At 39.8% G+C, this 23365-nt stretch overlaps 1 protein-coding gene across 1 annotated transcript in view; it reads left to right on the plus strand.

Moving 5' to 3' along the window:
* The first annotated feature begins 210 nt into the window (after positions 1–210).
* NECAB1 (N-terminal EF-hand calcium binding protein 1) overlaps positions 211–23365 on the plus strand; it is a 316109-nt gene continuing 292954 nt past the window's right edge. Inside the window, exons 1-2 of the mRNA XM_073631932.1 lie at positions 211–652; positions 10581–10605. Coding sequence (XP_073488033.1) covers positions 554–652; positions 10581–10605 — 124 coding nt within the window. The 5' untranslated portion in view covers positions 211–553. The remainder of the gene's footprint in view (positions 653–10580; positions 10606–23365) is intronic.

Here is a 23365-nt window from a genome sequence, read left to right on the forward strand (position 1 = left end):
TGCTATTTTTAGCGCTGTAGCGCCTGTAAAGCGCCTCTGTGTGAAAGTAGCCTAAATGTACAGTGCGCGGTCAGCAATTGGTTAATTTAAAAATATTATTATTATTATCTTGAATTATTATTATGATCTTGAATTACTGTTATCTAACCACTAGATGGCGTTAGAAGACAATATTCATTACTAGTCAACAGAGAAGATTTGATTTTCTAAATAATTTATACACCATTGCAAAAATTCCCACAGTGGACAGTTAGCATGTACTACTTGCAAATGAAAAGCTTCCAAAGAAAAACAGTGCTGTATTTAATATGAGTCCATAGAAAATGAGGTGTTACTATTTTAGTTAACACTGGGGAAGAGTAGGTTAGGGGGTGTGCACTGTTGTTGATAAGGAGGTTGAACACACTTGGGAGGGACTGAAGGAAGATCAGCAGACATCAGATTGCTATTAAGAGTGAGCATCGCTAGCTTACAGAATCAGAGCTCCAGAAGTGAGGATTATCAAGGTATACAGAGCTCTGCCTAGAGCGCAGGCATCCCAATCATTTGGAGAATGGATGGCCAAGACATGTCTTCTCCTTCCAGGACTGACTCTTCAGAGGAGCTCAGCTCATCCCTGCACATGTCTAAAGGCATGACAATCTTCCTGGATGTAAGTAGGAATAAATAGTCTTTGTAATTTTATATATCATTATATATATCTTCCCTTTTATAATGTGTACTATATTTAGTTCATGCAGTAGGTAGGTTTCTAAATCATTTCCAGGATGGGACACTTTCCTGCTGAGATGGTTAACCAGGAGTAATATTGTCTTAGAAACATGGAACTCTTTATTTCACGATATGTCTTCTAAATCAATTTTTTAAAACCTTTTTTGTATTTAAGAATTATCTTCAATAATTACATTTTATTTTTTTTTAAAAAAGCATTCAGTGAGATGAGACAGTGATTTGAGCTGAATGTAAAAGTTGCAAAATTAGAAATTTTAATTAAAATCTATAAATATTTTCAGGGAAAAAATTCAGGGAGTAATTTTCAAAATCCAAGAATGTCTTTCAAAATTTGGGATTTTTATGGGAATACTTTGCTTTAATGTAAGTAGCTGACAGGGTCATTAGTAAACCCTGGCATCCGGGGCACGTGCCCCAGGTCTTCTATTGAGTGCCCCGGGTCTCCTATGAGGTATGGAGATGATACATTCTATGCATTATACAGTTTTGAAATATTTTATCTTCTTTTCGATCCATCTAGTAATGACTTTGTCATTAAAAGGTTACATTACAGTTTTTAGACCGATTCATTTTTGTTCAGTTAAAAACATTGTATATGACCTAAAAAAGATCATGGTATTCTACCAGCTCTCAACATTTTAATCTATGTGCTCAGAGATGCCCCTGGTTTACTATGACCCTAGAAACACTCCTGGTAGCTGGTATTGTAAGACAGACAAGGATATGTTGACTATTAACAGATGCCTACAGATAGATAAGATTTGCAAAGTCCTAATGACCATTCACTCCCAACATGTGCAAGTTTGGCTTTGACTGCAATCATTCTCATTCCTGTCTCTGTAGTTTAAGAAGGATTTTAACTCCTGGCATTAATTTCCCCAGCATTTTGGAACATTTAATCTTTAATTTTCTATCACACATTTCAAAAATTAAAAAAAAATCTAATACCCAGAGCAATTATGTTTGCCAGTCATAAGCAATAATCAGAAGCAGAAGTCAGGCTAATGAGAGATAAATTCTGGTTGATGACTATAGAATATAGCATTTGTAATAACTCTTTTCCTTGTAAAAGAAGTCAGATAGGGCTTATAGTAAAAGATCATAATGCAAATATATGTAGTCAGTTATCATTTCCCCTAAAAAATGGCCATTGACTGTACAACACCTCTTGATTCTTCCTCATCAGATTTCACACTTATATACAAACACATATATGGGAATTGTCAGTGTTATGTAATAAAATGCAGAAGATACTGGGATCAATCTTCTGCTGCATACCCACTATTTACACCTCATATACTGTATGTACAGAATTATTTATCATGATTACCAGTGCATTAACTGCACTTTTTTTTTTTTTTAACAATACATTTTTAATGCAAGTTGTTAATTAACAATACAGATTGTCATTCACGTTAGTCATTTGTAATCAACATAGTTACATTGGTTCATAAAGATAAGAGTATAATACTTGTTAACCTGTACTAGTCTACCCCTAATGGGTTCAAACTGTAGGCATGGACAGGCCTCCAAGTAAACTAGAATTTTCAGTCCAAACATGAAAACAAAAACAAAACTTGCTAATTAGATTAATAAAGTGGGTCCAAGATGGTAGACTACATTGGAAATATGCACATATATGTCTGTGGGGATTTCAAACTTAGGGATAATTTACAATTTGCACTTTTTTAAGTAGTTGGATGCTCTAGGACGAGATATCCATGTACTCCAATTGGTGGAGTAGTTTCTATAAGCAAGCATAAGTTCATGCTGAGTTTGGGCAAATTAGGCTGGCTATAGCAGTCGATAAGTTGGGTGCGTCCCTGGATTTCCAGAGGCTGGTTATAGTGAGCCTTGCTGCTATTAGTGTGTGAATTACTATTGTTCTAAACATTTTAGGCTATATGTCCAAATTAAGACCTAGTAAGGCTGTGGCCGGGCTGAGTTTAGTTAGGTTTAGCGTAAGATTCGCTATAAAGGAGGCTATTGAATTCCAGAAGCTTTGCAGATTTTTACAGCTCCATAATATGTGTAGAAGGTTGCCTGTCTGATCATTACATCTCCAACATATGTCAGATGTGGAGGGATAAATATTTCATAATTTATATGGGATCAAATACCATCTATTCAGTATTTCTTGTGCATTATCTCAATGTTCAATACACGCTGAAGACTTACTGGATATATGAATAGCTTTTTTCCATTGGTCCCAAGAAAATTCTTGAGCTAAATCTCTCTCCCATGTGTGTGTTTTTAATATTATTTGGGTAATTAGTTAGTAGTTCGTAAAAAAGGAAACACTTAGCGCAATTTTATAAACCTGTGAAATTTTATATGTATTTATTTGAAGTTAAAGAAAATATGTGAAAGCAAGCTTTTATTACTGACAAAAACAAATAAAAAGAGAAGACTTATCTGAATATACTGTTGTTTTAAGTCTGTAGAGTTTAAACTTCCCAATGACCACAAATGTACTGTGAGCTGTGTATATTGTCAGGGGTTCCCTGAGTCCAGAAAGTTTTTTCAAGGGTTCCTCCATGTTAAATATGTTGAGAAGGACTGCTCAATGCTAGCCTCTGGGGACCATATACAATTCTAAAGATACCTTAGCCTGTTGTTGACTTCAGATATAGATGTGGAACATGATTTAAACTGTACTGGTGATGATGTGATGATGAAGCATAGCAGAAAACCTACATAATCAGTAATATACCAAACAGCACTTGCTACAAAAATCTCAAACTACTAGCTCGATAAATGTTTCTCATCTAGGAATCTTCTTGCTATGGTTCCTTGAGCAGTGAACAATGGTGGGATGATCTCCCACCCACACTAACCTCTAATACAAGGGGTGATTTTCCAATAACCACAAATGTAAGGGCTCACTTCTACACTGACCACTAAAGGACACCACCATTTTTACTGTCTGCATTTCTTTTTTGCATTAATATTTATTTCAAGAATTTTACTGGAAATCATTTTGTAAGAAGATGGTAACAAAATGATCTGCCCTGGGTGTCAAATATGCTAGGTACACCACATTAGCTTCTCTTTTATTTAAAACATTCTTCACATTATTGATTATGATAATGTAGCTGCAGATATATTGTCCGACCAGAACACATGGAAAAACCTATGAACATTACTTATTGATACAGTATTACAGTATTATCTATCTATATGGATTTTATCCATATTTCCATCCCTATTGTATTGGGTACTTGTTGAGCCTGTCAGTCAATTAGGTGTTTTTATCTGTTTTATGTTATTTTAATTAGCATATTTGTAATAAAGATTTGTACTTTTTTTTTAAAGAAATCACTGTCTCGTGTTGTGCCCATAAAATCTGCCCTTTTTTTGACTGAGTTGTCTTCAACTCATTGAATCTTTTTCTATAATGTTGGATGTTGGTACAGTGGGGATCCTCCCTTTCCAGATAATATGATAAATATAAGGTTAAATGCAATCTAAAAAATACTCATAAAGTGCACTTCAATCAACTCAACCAATTAGTGAGTGCTAATATAGTAAGTGAATAGTCCAACATAATCTGTTAGTGAAAGAATGCAATTACCAATTCAAAAGTCCATCCACCAAAGAAACGTGGTGCAAATTCCTGAATTCATCCACATCAGCATAAATGATTGTGAGAAAGACACCCCAAGCAATCATGTGACCGTCCACCACAAACGAGCCTTTTACCAAATGTTATGACATCTCAGGCGATAGAGATCAATATGACACGTGACCAGGCAGGCGCCCTTAGAATTCCTGTAGGGGTCTTTGTCACACATTTGCTGTGCTGTGCATTTATAAAACCCTTATCAAGAAATCCTGAGTTATGGGAGTGTCCAGAATAAAATGATTATTTGTAAACCAGATTGTTAATAAATAGTAAAAAATCATTTAAAAATGTTAAAATGTAAATTGTCACTAAACCCACGTAATAAAAAACTATCAATAAATGGTGTATTGTATGTCGTTCATACTCATTCAGTCATTATGAGATTCGTTTTTCTGTATTCTGCAAAAAGCTGGTTGATCCTGCTGCTCTCTATCTCCCCCTTCTGTTCATGTCCCCAATCCAGCTGGGGATTTTGCAGCTGTGGTGGCAACTCTGCACATACTCAGTTTTCAATAAGTTTCTATGCTAAGTATATCCTCCCTCTCACATCTGAGCAGCCCATGCGACTATAGAGTCACACATGTGGGCGTATATACAGTGAGATAAATCTCCTGCTGCAGCTATTGTATTCTGACAGCTGTCACCAGCTACTGCCAGAATACTCAAACTGATCAGATGCAACTGCTGTTCCCCGGCGATTTTTTTTTTAATCAAAAGATGTTAGGAGGGAGGGTAGCAACAGGGCCACCTACAGAGCCAATTGAGCCTGGTTAATCAGGAACTGAATAAAATTCACATAGTGTACATTAAGCACTTGCTGACCAGTCGCCGCAGTTGTACTGTGGCAGAATGGCACGGCTGGGCGAAACTATGTTATGTTACGTCACTTCTCCCTGTGGGGGCGAGCCTGCTGCTCGCCCCTGGAGCCGACGCAAGTGCAGGTGGTCACGATCTCCGCCGGGCTCCCGCGATCGCTGCTGACACACGGAGAACCGGGATCTGAGGGGATTTCGGTTCTCTGAGGGGAGAAGAGACAGATCGTCTGTTCGTACTAAGTATGAACAGACAGTCGTCTTACACAATCCCCTCCTCCTTCAGTTAGAACACACACTAGGGAACACAGTTAACCAATTGATTGCCCCCTAGTGTTAACCCCTTCCCTGCCAGTGACATTTTTACAGTAATCAATGCATTTTTATAGCACTGATTGCTGTATAAATGCCAATGGTCCCAAAAATGTGTCAAAATTGTCCGATGTGTCCGCCATAATGTCACAGTCCCAATAAAAATCGCAGATCGCCGTCATTACTAGTAAAAAAAAAAAATTAATAATAAAAATGCCATAAAACTATCTCCTATTTTGTAGACGCTGTAACTTTTGCGCAAACCAAACAATATACGCTTATTGAGATTTTTTTTTTCTTCAAAAAATATGTAGAAAAATACATATCGGCTTAAACTGAGGAAAAAAAAAATTTTAAATATTTTTGGGGGATGTTTATTATAGCAAAAAGTAAAAAATATTGCGTTTTTTTCAAAATTTACCCTCTTTTTTTGTTTATAGTGCAAAAAATAAAAACCGCAGAGGTGATCAAATACCACCAAAAGAAAGCTCTATTTGTGGGGAAAAAAAGGACGTCAATTTTGTTTGGGTGCAACCTCGCACGACCGCGCAATTGTCAGTTAAAGCGACGCAGTGCCGAATCGCAAAAAGTGCTCTGGTCAGGAAGGGGGTAAAATCTTCCGGGGAGAACTTGCCACCCGTAGCCACCTGTGTTGTCTTCTTGTCAAACCAACTGTCTTCTAATGCTGTTAACTAATTACAAACATTCCTCACCGTTAAGAATCATTCAGGCTCAGTGCAATGGAAATAATGAGAATGAACAATTGCTAAATGAACTATTAAAAGAACAGATTTATTCCTTTTCTTTAACAATTGACCTAGATATTGTAACAATAAAATTTCTCTTTATAAAAATGATATTGGCAGCATGGGTTTTTGGCTATGGCGGGCTCTGGCACCTACATGCCCACCATAAAATAGTTCACATAATTATCTTGTTTCCTGGGTTCTATTGAGATCAATGAGAATGCCCTGACGATGTTGTTACCATGTATATAAATAATGCACTGACCAAGAACAAATCTCGATCTGTTACTATGGATTGAAATGGATCAGAAAATAAAAGGATGTGCGGTAACATATAAGGTTTCTACTTTCTGTCTCTGTACTTTTCTTTCTTCCACTTACTTCCTTTCTATTTTTTTCTTCCTTTTCCCTCTGCTCTCACTCACCCTCCTCTCTCATATCTCTCGATAATACATTTCACACTGAGGAGCTTGAAAACTGCCCATAAAACATTGGATGTTTTTGCGGCGCTTTTGAGGCATTAGCGGTGCGTTTTTTTTTTTTTCTTTAAGGCTACTTTCATACTGAGGCATTTTACAGGCGCTTTTGCGCTAAAAAAAAGCACCTGTAAACTGCCTTTTCTGCAGCCCCAGTGTGAAAGCCCGAATGCTTTCACACTTGAGCGGTGCGCTTGCAGGACAGGAAAAAAAGTCCTGCAAGCAGCATCTTTCGGGCGGTGCGGGGTCACTGCATTAAGCGCTCCTAAACCGCCCTTGCCATTGAAATCAATTGCCAGCACTGCTGAAGCACCTGCAAATCGCTTCAGCAGTGGCGCTTTGGGGACGCTTTTAACCCTTTTTCGGCCGCTAGCAGGGGTTAAAAGCGCCTTGCTAGCAGCTGAAAAGTTCCGCTAAAACGACGGTAAAGCGCCGCTAAAATTAGTGGTGCTTTACCGCTAACGCGGCTAGCATCTCAGTGTGAAAGTGCCCTTAAGGTCACATAGCTCAAAAGAACTATTTTGCGGCACTTTTGAAGCACTTTTTGTGTGCTTTTCAGGTGCTTGTGAAGCGCTTCCTATTCATTTCAATGGAAAGGGGTGTTTTTGCTTGCAGATGTTGCTTGCAGGACTTTTTTCACCGCCCCGCCAGCTTTGGGTGCGTGTTTTTGCTGCATTTTTATTGTGTTTTTTCCACGTTTTACATTGCTTTCAATGGGAAGGTGTATTTTTGGTGCGGTTTTTAGCTTCTCAAACATGCTTCAAAGATGCTGCAAGCAGGATTTTTTTTCACTGCAACGGAAGTGCACCACCCCAGTGTGAACACATTCCTTGATTTTAAAGGGAAGCATTTTTTTTTTTTTTTTAGCTTTTCATACTTTTTTTTTTCTAACGCAAAAGCGCTTGGAAAACTCCTCAGTGTGAAAGGGCCCTAGAAAATCCTGTTTGAAATGAATGGGAACCGCATCAGAAATGCCCCAAAAACACCCTGGGGAACACATTCCAAACAAAAAAAAAAATTTTTTTTATATTTTATCTCATTTGGTGGGGAGCAGCAATTTTTAGTAACCCTTAAAGTGAAACATTGAAAATGCTAAATTGCAATAGATACCATGCCTGGTGGATGCACTGACTCCTCTTGTGAAGTGGCACGTCTGTGCAATGCATACAATCAATGGCGGCTGGTGGTTATTTTCTTTTTTTTTGGGGGGGGGGGGGGGGACAGTAACATATTTGTGGGACTTCATGTGATTCTTCTTTTTGCCTGGGGCCTCTTTGAATTTTATATTAACCTTGATGAGCCTGTTATAAATTGTGGTAGAACCACTACGCCAACTATCCCCGACACCCTTTTCTTACATGGCTGGGCTTTCCTGGGTATGTAAGTGAATGGGGCTGGTAAAATTACTGGTTGTTAAGGACTCAGCGGTGTCTGCACCCATTGGCTTTCTTAACATGCATTGACAGTGGGAGACTGCTATGTATAATAGGGGTATATTGATACTGCTATTATACATGATGTTCGGCTGCCACTGCATGGGTAAATGTTTGGATATTTGTCCAAACTGCCCATAGGTACAGGTCTACTTTGGCTAAGGTTGCATTCAGCTTCATCTTAAATGTGGAACACTCCAGAGATTTGCAAGGTTACCCAACCAAGAAAATTGATGTCAGTGTAGGGAAGCGGTAGGCAGATAGACAGATGCAGCCAGCACTCTTATCATACCTATCTCAGTACTAGAAGGGAGAGAACAATAATGATCATTCATAGATGATAGATATGGACGGAGCGATGTTAAATTATCAATTTGGCTGATTGAGCTGCATTGTAACAACATGACTGTATAAGAAGAAGCCTGCCGGCATCTTCTTATACAATCATGTTGTTACAATGAGAGAAAGATTGCATTTATTTTAGAATTGTTGAACATTTTCCTTGAAGAAAATTATTTTCTGATCAAGGATATCCATTACTTAAAGGGGCAACGATGGGTTCCAATGTTGCACCTCTATACGCAAACTTGTTCATGAATATGGTAGAAACGTCATTCATTTATGAAAGTAGCATGTTCATTGAACACTGTCAGGGATGGTTTTGTTTTATAGATGACGTGTTTGCAGTGTGGGGTGGTGACATTGGAACCCTATTACTACTTGATCAATATTTAAATTATCTTATTCCCAGCTTGAAATTCAATATTGTATACAGTAAGGAAAATATTCCCTTCCTTGATACAATGTTGAAGATTAACCATATTAAGATTGATAGCGACTTATACGTAAAAAACACAGTCCGTAATCAACTACTTCATTATAGTAGCTTTCATCCTCAGGGAGTATTTAACTCTATCCCTAGGAGTCAATTGACAAGAGTCAAAAGAATAGTCAGTGATCCACAGTGTCGGGAGGAGAGATTGAATGAAATGGAAACTAAACTAATCAAACGGAATTATCCAGTGTCACTGGTTAAGAAAGAACAGGTTAATCCATTTAATAATAGAACATCAATTACACATATAAAAAGAATACCTTTTGTTTCACAATTCCATCCATTCTCTTATCGTATTTTTAATATTGTTAAAAAACATTGGGGATTATTGAGAGAGAGTTACACTAATATTGATGAGTTTTCTGTTCCACCTTTGCAATCATATAGGAAAGGTAGAACGTTAAGAGATAGTTTGGTTATATCTGACCAGTTTTTCCCATCTTGTCCCAATATAACATTTTTGGGACCGCGTAATACAGAGTCTTATCCCTGTTTGTCATGCATACAATGCAATTCTATGATCAGAGGGAAATCCATATCACATCCTCATAAGGGTTTTGAAATCCCAATTAAAGTATACTATACATGCCAATCCTCTTTTGTAATCTATGCCATAAAGTGCCCTTGCAGGTTACTTTATATTGGTGAAACAACACAAAAGGTTAAAGACTGTATAGCTAGACATAAGTATTCAATTAGGGACAAATTAACACAACTACCGTTAGCTAGACATTTTATAGACAAAGGTCATTCTATTTCCAAACTAAAGTATATCGTATTGGAAGGGATTAATAAAAACAGGAGAGGAGGTGATTGAGAATTAATTCTCAGAAAACGTGAGATATACTGGATAGATTTTCTCAATACTATTACACCAAAAGGATTAAATATTGATTTGGATTTATTTATTTAAAATATAAATTTAATATGTGGTGCTATCCATATGTATGTATTTTGACAGACTGACAAAGTAAAGGATCCCGATTGAAGTATGAGGAGAACACCTGTCCTGGTTAACCATTTCTGTGATATTGGAGAAAATAATCAATGAAGGAATGTAATTGTATTGTACTGATTAATCATTAACCACAGGAATGATTCCATATGTGATTTCTTTGTGAAAGTGTTTAAAACCTCATGAATTTATCTGAAATTTTAGATTTGTTTTTGATCTGATGAAGGGCGTAAGCTTGTGAGCACGAAATGGAAGTCTTCAAACATCTGATCATGTAATTTCTTGAATAATTGATTAATATATATTTTAAGTGCAGATATCTGTTGGACTTTTTCTATATTTGGTTGGTGGGAAGACTGGATTGCATTGCACTGGATACAGACTGGTTGCTGCTTTCCTCAACTATAGTAAAGATGATATATATATATATATATATATATATATATATATATATATATATATATATATATATGAGAGATACCATAAAATATTTTATTTTCTATGAGTCAGAACTACCTCGTGGGTAATTTGGAAGTTTCTGTACTTTTTCAGCCTGCTCGAGATTGTTAAAAAAGATGTCAAATGAAATGTAATTGGTATGAATAAATCTGTCAGTACCAGAGATAGTAATTTTTTTTCTTCTTTTATTTTCAGATCCTGAGACGAGCAGACAAAAATGGTAAGAACATGACAGCATTAAATTTGAAACGAATATCTGTAGAAAAGTCATGATATATTTATGGCTTTTGTAGCTAGCCTGCGGCTTGGAAGGGTAACGGTAATTGGAAAGAAAGATATATCGCTGATCATTTAAACAATGACTAAACTGAACTAATTTCACAGAATCAGATAATGTTTGGGGGTTTTTTTTGGATACACTTTTCTCCCTTGTATGAGAAGAGACCCGAAGGTGTTGCCCACTGTAAGTACTGTAGGTGTTTAATTTTTTTCGGGTATCTCTAGAGAAAAATCTGTTCTAATTGGTTGCTGTGGGCAACCTAAAATCTGTGAGGTCAACCTCATTGGTGCTTGCTATTAGTCAGGCCACAATGGCAATGCACTGACCAACAATTATCCACGTTTTTTTTGCTAGAAAATTACTTAGAACCCCCAAACATTATATATTATTTTTTTTCGAACACCCTAGAGAATAAAATGGCGGTCAATGCAATACTTTTTTTCGCACCGTATTTGCACAGTGGTCTTATAAGCGCACTTTTTTTGGAAAAAATTCACTTTTTTGAATAAAAAAATAAGACAACATTAAAGTTAGCCCAATTATTTTATATTGTGAAATATAATATTATGCCAAGTAAATTAATACCCAACATGTCACGCTTCAAAATTGCACCCGCTCGTGGAATGGCGTCAAACTTTTACCCTTAAAAATCTCCATAGGCGACGTTTAAAAAATTCTACATGTTGCATGTTTTGAGTTATAGAGGAGGTCTATGGCTAGAATTATTGCTCTCGCTCTACCGGTTGCGGCGATACCTCACATGTGTGGTTTGACCACCATTTTCTCATGTGGGCGCTACTCACGTATGCATTCGCTTCTGCGCGCGAGCTCGTCGGAACGGGGCGCTTTGAAAAAAATTTTTTTTTCTTATTTATTTTACTTTATTTTATTTATTTTTTCACTGTTTAAAAAAAAAAAAAAATTGATCACTTTTATTCCTATTACAAGGAATGTAAACATCCCTTGTAATAGAAAAAAAGCATGACAGGTCCTCTTAAATATGAGATCTGGGGTCAAAAAGTCCTCAGATCTCATATTTGGACTTAAATGCAAAAAAATTAAAAAAAAATTGTCATTTGAAAAAATGACAACAAGAAAATATGCCTTTAAGATGTATGGGCGGGGCTGACGTTATGACATCGCTTCCACCCCCCTATGGTATGGAGACGAGTGGGGGCCATCTATCCCTCACTTGTCTCCATACCACAGACGTTAAAGGTCCCGATCGCCTCCGCCGCTACCGATGGTAAGAGTAGCAGCGGAAGGGGGGTGGCACCTCTTCCCCCGCCGATAACGGTGATCTCACGGCGAATCCGCCCCAGAGACCACCATTATCGTAAACAGAACCGCCGGCCCTAAAGATGGATACCTCGGTTGTGGCAGCAGCTGCTGCCGTTACCGAGATATCCACCTTCAAATTAATGACGTGTATATATACAGTGGCCGGTCGGTAAGTGGGATTAGGTCAGGAACACAACCAAAATTGCCACTTTTGTGTTTTGCAAATGCATATAGTTTGTTGCTGGAGCATCGGAGAAAAGGTTTGCAAAACATCAAATTTTGCAATAGCTTGGCTGTAATAAGCTGGACATAAAGGGATTTTATTATTTTTTCCATTATATTTGCTATATTTATGCTGTACCATTGTTTATGTTTGATTACGTTTTTCTGTAGAAATATCACAGAAATTTAATAAGTTACAGAATAGTCTATGGTATAGCAGTTGTCAGGTGTTCAGGAGCTGCTAATACTGCTTCCTGATACCTGCTTTTTTGTTTTGTTTGTTTTTTGTTTTGTTTTTTTACTCACAGTCGTAATGCAACCCCGTTGATCTCAATGGGCAAGTTTGACAGGCGGTGCTACCTGTCAAACTCTGCAGCCTGAGTTAATTAAAACTTGGATGGGCAACCTGTTTTTACCTCCCCCTGGCTGCCCATCTGAAAGAGCACTTACAGCCAGCCCTGGTCATGATGTGAACATCTAATAATTATATGTCCTTAAAAACAATGAAGGAGTTATTTAGGTTGGCAGATGATAATAGCAATATTGTCACATTAACCAACACATCCCGACACTACTAAAGTTTGAATGGGGATCTAGACTTTAATTCCACGCTCTAAAACCCAAGACTAAAATGATAAAATTAAATAGTAATGAAAAATAATCCTATGAATCACCAAGATCTTACCCCCACTGTCTCCCATCCAAGTACTAACCAGGCCCAATCCTGCTTAATTTCCGAGATAAGATGAGATCTGACACATTCAGGGTGGTGTGACCGTAAGCCTTACCCCCAATGTCTATTGTTAACAGCAATATGTGTGATCAAAAGATATCGTGGTAATATACAAAAAACATAAATCAGCGAAGTGCTTAGATCCAGGAAGTCATATAGAGGCATATACAACAGAAAATACACTAGGAAATAATGAATAGAGTCCCACAAGCCATGATGAGAAATAGGGTGAGCACCTCAAGCCAACATCATTAAACAATTGTAAGGTCTCCCAGGTGTCACACAAATAATGCGACCTTCCATATAAAAGTGGTCATATGTGCATAGTGAAATTCCACAGAGGAAATGGAATTCTCTCCAGCATTTACTCATCCACAGAGACACCAGGAACGTTGCTGTCAGTTGTCACCATATACATTCACAACTTGCAGGGAACCGCTGCACCACTGAGAAATAGCTCAGCAGGACCGATGCACAACCACATAGCGTAAAAGCACCCATAAAAAAGAAATGGATTAAGTCTAAGCACTTACAAATGTCAAGGAACATAGCATATCACAGTTCAGTTGGAAGCAAATTGGTTCACAGCGATCCAGACATGTAATGCAACCAATTGCCTGCCCCGCTCTCAACCATCAGGTGCTGGCTCTGCAAACGTGTAGGCAATCAAGAAGGTTAGCTGAACGGCCGCACACCGAATGAACACCTTTATTTGGCGAAGTAAAATACAAAACAGTCAATCCATGGACAAGACAGGTACAGAAGAGAAGGCTAACGCATTTCACATAATTTGTAAATGCTTAATCATAGCATATCACATGGTACAGCAACATGGAATTCCAGCATCAAAGTTGGCCGCCATTCCTTGCTCAGTATCTGGGTCTGCCCTACCTTTTTCGTCACAAATGACATCATCAGGTTTTTGTATATTACCACAATATCATGGTTTATGTAAATAATTTTAATTACACATGTTGCTGTTAACAATAGATATTGGGGGTAAGGCCTACCCCCACACCACCCTGAATGTGCCCGATCTCATCAGATCGGAAGCTAAACAGGGTTGGGCCTGGTTAGTACTTGGATAGGAGACATTGGGGGTAAGATTGTGGGGAGTCATAGGATTATTTTTCATTACTATTTATTTTTATCATTTTAGTTTTGGGTTTGTGGGCCCTGCACTTATTATATATTTATATCTGTTTTTCTAAGTATCTAGGCATAGTGTCAGCAGCTAATCTATGCATAAATTTACATGAGCACAGATATTTCACTTCTATTTTATGGGTTTTAATGCTGTCTGGTCATAAAGAGTATAAAGGGTAACATCTTCTATTTGTCTGGAGTTAGTGATATAGGTATGGTACTATGAAGAGTTGTGATCATTTGTTGGAAGCAACTGGAGAAGCCCATAACAGTCATCTGAGTCTAAGGATAGAATATTAGCGTAGCTATAGTAATAGGATATAGTGCCTTGAAAAAGTATGCATAACCCTTGAACTTTTCCACATTTTCTCATGTTACAACCAAAAACGTAAATGTATTTTATTGGGATTTTATGTGATAGACCAACACAAAGTGGCACATAATTGTGAAGTGGAAGGAAAATGATAAATGGTTTTCAAAATTTTTTACAAATAAATATGTGAAAAGTGTGGCGTGTATTTGTATTCAGCCCCCTGAGTCAATACTCTGTAAAACCACCTTTCGCTGCAATTACAGCTGCAAGTCTTTTTGGGTATGTCTCTACCAGCTTTGCACATCTAGAGAGTGACATTTTTGCCCATTCCTCTTTGCAAAATACCTCAAGATCTGTCAGATTGGATGGAGAGCGTCTGTGAACAGCAATTTTCAAGTCTTGCGACAGATTCTCAATTGGATTCAGGTCTAGACTTTGGGCCATTCTAACACATGAATATGCTTTAATCTAAACCATTCCATTGTAGCTCTGGCTGTATGTTTAGGGTCGTTGTCCTGCTGGAAGGTGAACCTCCACCCCAGTCTCAAGTCTTTTGCAGACGCTAACAGGTTTTCTTCTAGGATTGCACTGGATTTGGCTTCATCCATCTTCCCATCAACTCTAACCAGCTTCCCTGTCCCTGTTGAAGAAAAAAAATCCCCACAACATGACGCTGCCACCGTCATGTTTCACGGTGGGGATGGTGTGTTCAGGGTGATGTGCAGTGTAAGTTTTCCACCACACATAGCGTTTTTAGGCCAAAAAGTTCAATTTTGGTCTCATCTGACAAGAGCACCTTCTACCACATGTTTGCTGTGTCCCCCACATGGCTTCTCGCAAAATGCAAACTGGACTTCTTATGGCTTTCTTTGAACAATGGCTTTCTTCTTGCCACTCTTCCATAAAGGCCAGATTTGGGGAGTGCACGACTAATAGTTGTCCTGTGGACAGATTCTACCACCTGAGCTGTGGATCTCTGCAGCTCCTCCAGAGTTACCATGGGCCTCTTGGCTGCTTCTCTGATTAATGCTCTCCTTGCCCGGCCTGTCAGTTTAGGTGGACGACCATGTCTTGGTAGGTTTGCAGTTGTGCCATACTCTTTCCATTTTCACATAATGGATTGAACAATGCTCTGTGAGATGTTCAAAGCTTGGGATACTTTTTTAAAACCTAACCCTGCTTAAAACTTCTCCACAACTTTATCCCTGACCTGTCTGGTGTATTCCTTGGCATTCATGATGCCGTTTGTTCACTAAGGTTCTCTCCAACAAACCTCTAAGGGGCTTCACAGAACGGTTGTATTTATACTAAGATTAAATTAGACACAGGTGGACTCTATTTACTAATTAGGTGACTTCTGAAGGCAATTGGTTCCACTGGATTTTAGTTAGGGGTTTCAGAGTAGAGGGGGATGAATACAAATGCACGCCACACTTTTCAGATATTTATTTGTGAAAAAAATTGAAAACCATTAATCATTTTCCTTCCACTTAACAATTATGCACCACTTTGTGTTGGTCTATCACATAAAATTGCAATAAAATACATTTACGTTTTGTAACAGAAAATGTGGAAAATTTCAAGGGCTATGAATACTTTTTCAAGGCACTGTATTTTGGGTTGTATATGTTGTTTTTATAAATAATGGATTATTGTATATGGTGGAGACTAGATAATCATAGCTGTTGGCGATGGTTATCATTAGCATTAGGTTGACTTCCAGGACTAAGCTGTGTTTAAATATTAATAAGGGGTTGTATGCACATATATAAATGATGTACTATTTTTAACATTTTATGCATGTTTTATGGGAGAAAATCTGTGCCCGTCAGCCAGAACTGTTGATCAAGCTGCAATTCTAACAGCATAAGATTGTCACAGTGGTGATTCCAGTGGGGGACCAGAATAATGACACACTCAATAAGCTACTGGCTAGGTGCCAGCTCATACAAGGATGTTAAAAAATCTGTATTAGTTATATATTTTTTCCAAAATCTTTTAGAAATGAATCTGGTAGGTGAGAAGCAGTGAGATTAGTATTAAAAGGTGCATTGAGGCTTTCAATTGGACATGTTAGGGGGTCCAACTTCCACTCACATCGCCGCAGCGATCTGCCTGGAAGTAGGAGAAGGTTAGTGCCGGCTGGTGCTCAAAATTTTTTGGGGGGGTGCTAAAAAAAAAATTAAAAAAAAAAATTGTCAATTGCAGCCACTGTGCCCTCAAAGGGTGCCACTGTGCCCTCAAATGCTACGACTGTGCCCTCAAATGGTGCAACTGTGCCATAAATTGCAGCCACTGTGCCCATTAAACGCTGCCACTGTGCCCATTAAGCACTGCCACTGTGCCGATTAAATGCTGCAACTGTGCCATCAGACACTGCCACTGTGCCCTCAAATGCTGCCACTGTGCCCTCAAACGTTGCCACTGTGCCCATTAAACGATGCCACTGTGCCCATTAAATGCTGCCACTGTGCCCATCAAACACAGACACTGTGCCCATCAAACGCAGACACTGTGCCAAACGCTGCCACTGTGCCATCAAGGGGCTGCCAGTGTGCCCATGAAATTCTGCCAGTGTGCCCATCAATTGCAGCCACTGTGCCCATTAAACGCTGCCACTGTGCCCATTAAATGCTGCCACTGTGCCCATTAAACACTGCCACTGTGCCCATCAAATGCAGCCACTGTGCCAAACACTGCCACTGTGCCATCAAACACTGCCACTGTGCCATCAAACGCTGCCAGTGTGCCCATCAAATGCTGCCAGTATGCCCATCATATGCTGCCAGTGTGCCCATCATATGCTGCCAGTGTGCCCATCATATGCTGCCAGTGTGCCCATCATATGCTTCCAGTGTGCCCATCAAATGCCCCCAGCGTGACCCCCGCCCACTTGCCGTCTGCCCGGAACTTACCCTGTCTGGTGGGGCAGCGGGTGACAGCGACGAACGGGGTCCTCCATGCGTCTCCTGCCTTCCTCATCTCCCGTCCTCTCCTCCTGATAGGCGTCCAATAGCGGCGCCTGTTGTTTCAGCCAATCAGGTAACAGACCTGCGCACCTGATTGGCGGAGAGGAGGTTTAGTGTTAGGAAAGCGAATGTTCATTCACTTTTCTAACACAGCTAAGTGACCTGCGAGCACCCAGCATGGTGCTCACAAGTCACCTTTTTTGACGCCTATTAGAGCCTATGGCTCTAATCAGGTGCTTCAAAAACACCCCACGTCGGTGTAATTCAGGCGCCCTGCGCCCGAAAGGGGGCCAAGCGCCCGAATAGGGGGTGGCAGCGGTGACCATAGATAGATTTATGCAATGCATGAATCTATCTATTGGTGCTAGAGGGGGGTGGCAAGATAGAGGGGGCAGCGCCCGTGTGCCATTAATGCACAGGCCACCACTGGAGGGGGTACCTGCGAAAAACAACATTCCAAATAATGTAGAGGAGGAGGGGGAGTAAAAGTGGAACTTCCCCTTTTGGGTGAAGTTCTACTTTAAGTTAAAGGGTTCTCGGGTCATCTCTGGAAGAGCAAATGTAAAGACTTGCTATATATACAGTACTGGGCAAAAGTTTTAGGCAGGTGTGAAAAAAATGCTGTAAATGAAGAATGCTTTTAGAAATACAAGTGTTAATAGTTTTTAACACTTAACAAAATGGAAAGTAAATGAACAGAAAAGAAATCAAATCAATATTTGATGTGACCACTCTTTGCCTTCAAAACAGTATCAGTTCTTCTAGGTACACTTGCACAAAGTGTTTGAAGGAACTCGGCTGGTATGTTGTTCCAAACATCTTGGAAAACTAACCACAGATCTTCTGTGGATGTAGGCTGCTTCAAATCCTTCTTCCTCTTCATGTTATCCCAGCAAGACTCCATGATGTTGAGATCAGGGCTCTGTAGGGGCCAAACCATCACTTCCAGAACACCAAATGTTTCATTACGTGGGCTACATTTTACAAATACTCGCAGCCAAAAAAAATCACCATCAGAGTCCACTTTGAAATAATGTCCTTAATAGAGTCCCCCTTACATCAGAGTCCCCATCGGAGTCCTCCTTGCATCAGAGAAAGGGAAGACCCCCACCATGCCAACATCCAATAGATATATGAAGGTTGAAAAAGAGTAAGAAACTCTCTCAAAAATCTGCATACTTTGTGGGCATAACACGAGGCAGTAATATATAAAAAAATGTATATCTTTATTACAAAATTTTAAAACCAACATACAATACCAAACAAACAACACCCTTAGCTTGACAAGGTCAATAGATACCAAATAGCATAAAAACGTGGAGGCATGGATCCTTGCAAAGTGGTAGTAGATCTGTGATTCACATAAAATGGTGTATATGTATTAACATATTATATCCATGATCTCCTCCATGTTAGTTAGTATAGATTGCTTCCTCAAGACATACTGGGTAGGTGCTGCTTGACCTTGAAAACCAGATATGGGGTGACACAACACACAACAAAATGGGAGCCGATTTAGTCCATCCACATTTCAGTGTATTGAAGGCATAGAATTATCCTACGATACACCCTGGGCAGGAGAAAGGAATCCAGCTTCCTAATAAAGTGAGATAAAGTAGAGCACTATAAGCAAAATATCAAGGGTAGGCGAATCAAGTAGACGGTTTTACTTATAATTGTCATGAAAGATCTTAATATCTCTCAGGCCTGAAGTTAACCCTTTCATATATCAAACAAAATGGCCAATCAATCAGGAGAAGACTTCTAATATTATATGGGAAAACCCTTGTCTGGGGACTCAATAATGGAGCCAAGCCCAACCCTGGTAGGGTAACGGGTACTTCGGAGTGACTCAAATAGCCGGTGTCCCTGTCAGCTCCTTGTATCAGAGCCCCCCCCCCACCTTACATCAGAAGCAGAGTCCATATGTAGCCTCTGCTGATCCTCAGGATATTCCCCTGACCCAAGCTGCAGCCCAGATAAAATCTTGATATGTGGCCCACAGGCTGTAGTTTGGTGACCCCATTTTATTTCTGTCTTTGTTCCCTCACTTAGAGGGATTTTCCCTCACTTCTTGTTTGGTAAAACTGTTGTCACTAGGATAGTAACGGGGAAATCTTTCTAAAGGAGCCCCTTCCCCCCATTATCCAAGTCTTAACGATAATTTGGCTGCATATATACTGCTGTAATGTAGCTCTGAGAGGTTCCTCCTCATTTTCTTTCTGCTAACAATCCCACTAGTTAAAACTATGCATTAGCCATGTCAACCTGTAGAGGAAATTTGTAAGAGCCATCTAGTGGCCATAATACAGTTGTTTTCCTAAATGCTGTATTTTGCATTATGGCCACTAGATGGTGCTTGCAATCATAGGAAATAATCACATTACACAGTGTGAATTTTCATTGCAGATGTGCGAATGTTTGTCACATTCATACAGCAATTTGTTTATAAATACATCCCATGGTGCTTGTAGATTGTTGGTGAATGATTCATAAATCTGCGTTTTAAATAAATAATTCCAAAGCATAAGCAACCTTTTTTAATCCCTTAGCCCTCGTTCACACCAGTGTGATGTGACAGTTCAAAATCGCATGAAAAGTTGCACCCTATTTTCAGCAATAGAACTGTTCAAATCATTGCGACTCACTTTGAAAAAGTTTCCTGCACTACTTTTCTGCAATTTTATTGGGAATTTGCATTGACTTATGTTAATTGAAGTCACAAGCTGCATTGAAATCGCCAATCCAAATTGCACTGATCTGCGGCTTTGAAATTGCGCTGAAATTGTGCAATCTCAAAGCTGCACTGGTGTGAACCAGGACTTAGTAGCATTTGCAGCAGAGTTGTTAGAAGCAGTATTATAATCTATGAAATGTATAGGTAATGAGTAATTTAGGCAATGATGTTCACTTAGGTCTCCTCTCAGGTATCCTCTTATGTGCTGCATTAAACCAGTATTTAACCCAAAAGCAAGCATTCATTCTATTGCAGCTTACCAATTCTTAGATTTGATCAGCTTTTATTTATTCATGTAAAATCTTTATCACAAAAAATAAAAAACGGCTGCTGTAACTGCTTTTAAAGTGTTAGCTCTAATGTGTTAGTGTATCTAAATCTGCTAGTACATTTGACACTCCCCTCCCCCTCAGACTGACAATGCTGCTGTCCAAAGGTGCCCCCTGTGCTCCTTTATCCATAGTGGAGACACTCTAATACAGGAGGTTTTTTACTGCCCAGATCACCAGGTGAAAACAGAGGGGTAAAAGTCTAAAACTGCTGCAGCCATCACATCTAATGATTGGTAAGCTGCAATATATAACATTTTTGGTTTTGGGTTTAAGGGCTCTTTCACACGGGGCGGATCAGTGATGATCCGCCCCGTGAACACCCGCTTGCTCAGCGGGGATCGCTTCGCCGATCCCCGCTGAGCAGAAAGATGACAGGTCCATCGCTGCACACTGTGCAGCGATGGACCTGTCAGAGCGCCGCTCTCCCCTATGGGGGGATTGGATGATGACGGACCGTAGTGTCCGTCGTCACCCGATCCGATCCGAAAACGGATGGAAAAGTAGGTTTTTCCTCCGTTACACTTTTCGGATCGGAGCGGGGTCGGATGTCAGCGGACATGTCACCGCTGACATCCGACGCTCCATAGGGATGAATGTATGTCCGTTTTTCATCCGAAAAGGATGAAAAACGGACATACGGATCCCTCGTGTGAAAGAGCCCTAATACCCCATTTTTGAACTTGCACCTACAGGTAAGCCTAAAATAAGTCTTAGCTGTAAGTACAGTAAATATTTCCTAAACTTGCACTGTTTAGGAGATATTCACAAGTAATACTGACGTCACTACAGTGTTAATTTCATCAACTAAAAAAATGTCTTCAAAATTTTTGTCATCAGTATTTTTACAATAACGAAAACTAAACTAAAAGTACAACACATTTTCACCCACTGATGAAAACTATGACAAAAATCAATTACATTTTTGTTAACGAATGAAAACTACACAAAAGTGTGAGGCAGGAAAGTTTACCCTTGTGAACTTCTGTTTTCCACAGAGCTTTGCCTGCTTCTGCTCCCAGCAAGCAAGCAGCTCGAGTCCATAGCGTGCTTTGCTTAGCAGCAGTTAGCAGGCTGTACAGCCAGCATTAGAGGCCTCTGAATCCCCAGACGACCATCCAGAACAGCACTGTGCAACAGGCCTCCCGACAACAGTCCCACTTCCGATGATGACCATCCAGAGCAGAGAGCACTGTGAGTGTGTACAATACAATTACAGGCCTCCCCTCAGACCATCATCCAGCACTGTCCAGCATTACAGGCCTCTCAGAGTCAGATCAACATCCAGAGCACTGTGTGCAATACAGGCCTCCTCTGACCTCCGACATCCAGTGCACTGTGACCACCATCCAGCACTGTGCAGCATTACAGGCTGCTCAGAGTCAGATCACCATCCCAGAGCACTGTGCATTACAGGCCTCCCCTCAGACCACAATCCACAGCACTGTGCAGCATTACAGGCCTCTCTCATACCACCATCCAGAGCACTGTGCAGCATTACAGGCCTCTCTCATACCACCATCCAGAGCACTGTGCAGCATTACAGGCCTCTCTCATACCACCATCCAGAGCACTGTGCAGGATTACAGGCCTCTCTCATACCACCATCCAGAGCACTGTGCAGCATTACAGGCCTCTCTCATACCACCATCCAGAGCACTGTGCAGCATTACATGCCTCCTCAGACCACCATCCAGAGCAATGTGCAGCATTACATGCCTCCTCAAATCACCATCCAGAGCACTGTGTAGCATTACAGACACTGTCCAGAGCACTGTGCACAGCATTACGGGCCTCCTCAGACCACCGACCAGAGCACTGTGCGCAGCATTACAGGCCTTCTTGGACAGATCATCGTCCAGAGCACTGTGTAGCGTTACAGCCACTGTCCAGAGCACTGTGCACTATTACAGGCCTCCTCAGGCTGTCCAGAGTGGCTAAATCTGTATCTGTGAGTTTATTCAAACATTAATACCATAAATAATAATATTACATTTTTTTACTCCAAGAGTATATGATGAGTTTGGAAATTGTATAGAAATGCTTAAAGTGGATGTAAACCCAATGTCATCCTTTCTAAACTACTGCCATAGGGGTTATCTATAAGGATTTACATGCCTCCTGCATGTATCTTTACCTGTCAAATGTCTCCCCTCTGTCTGTTATTAGACCAAAAAAACTGCAGATTCTGTGGGTGGGTTTGTTGTCTGGAGCTCGGTGGGTGGAGTCGTGATGTCAGTAGACTCCCCGCCCACCTCTACACTTCCCTTGTCAATATGCATTTTTCTCCTGTGTATTTCTTACACTGAACTTCTGCTATGATCTCTAACATCCAGTGAAAAGACAGGAAAGTAACCACATGACTTCAGCATGCCAAATCATACTGAGGTGTGGAACAGCCAATCCTTGCAGAGCTGCTGAAGAAACAAGTGGGGGAGGGAATTAAAAAATAATGCATGTCTTAGGCTAGTGCACGAGATATTCAAATCACCTGTCACTCACAGCAAGGGGGAGGATTTGACAAAGTTTTTCTCTGTCAAGTTTTATCTCGCTGAACAATAAAAGAGGATCGCTCAGAGATGGATTAACTCTTTGTGGCAAGACTGGGCTCAAATGATAGGAAATCTTATACTCTACAGTATGACATCAAAAGAAAAAAAATTTGGGTTTACATCCACTTTAAATAATGCACTACAATTTAACTAAACACATTCGATTTTAGTTGACTAAATTTTATTCGACTGAAGTGTACTGGAGACTTTAGACTAAAATACAACTAAAACTAAAACAATTGCAGATGACTAAAATGGGACTAAAACTAAAATGGCATTTTAGTCAAAAGACTATAACTAAAACTAAATCAAAATTTGAAGCCAAAATTAACACTGCGTCACTGGCGCATACGCTCTGACGAGATGGAAAGAAGACCGGGTAAAGATGGCAGCACCCGGGATCCATGGCAGCGCAGGA

Source organism: Aquarana catesbeiana, linkage group LG05 (genome assembly GCF_042186555.1).
Source record: "Aquarana catesbeiana isolate 2022-GZ linkage group LG05, ASM4218655v1, whole genome shotgun sequence".
Lineage (NCBI taxonomy): Eukaryota > Metazoa > Chordata > Amphibia > Anura > Ranidae > Aquarana > Aquarana catesbeiana.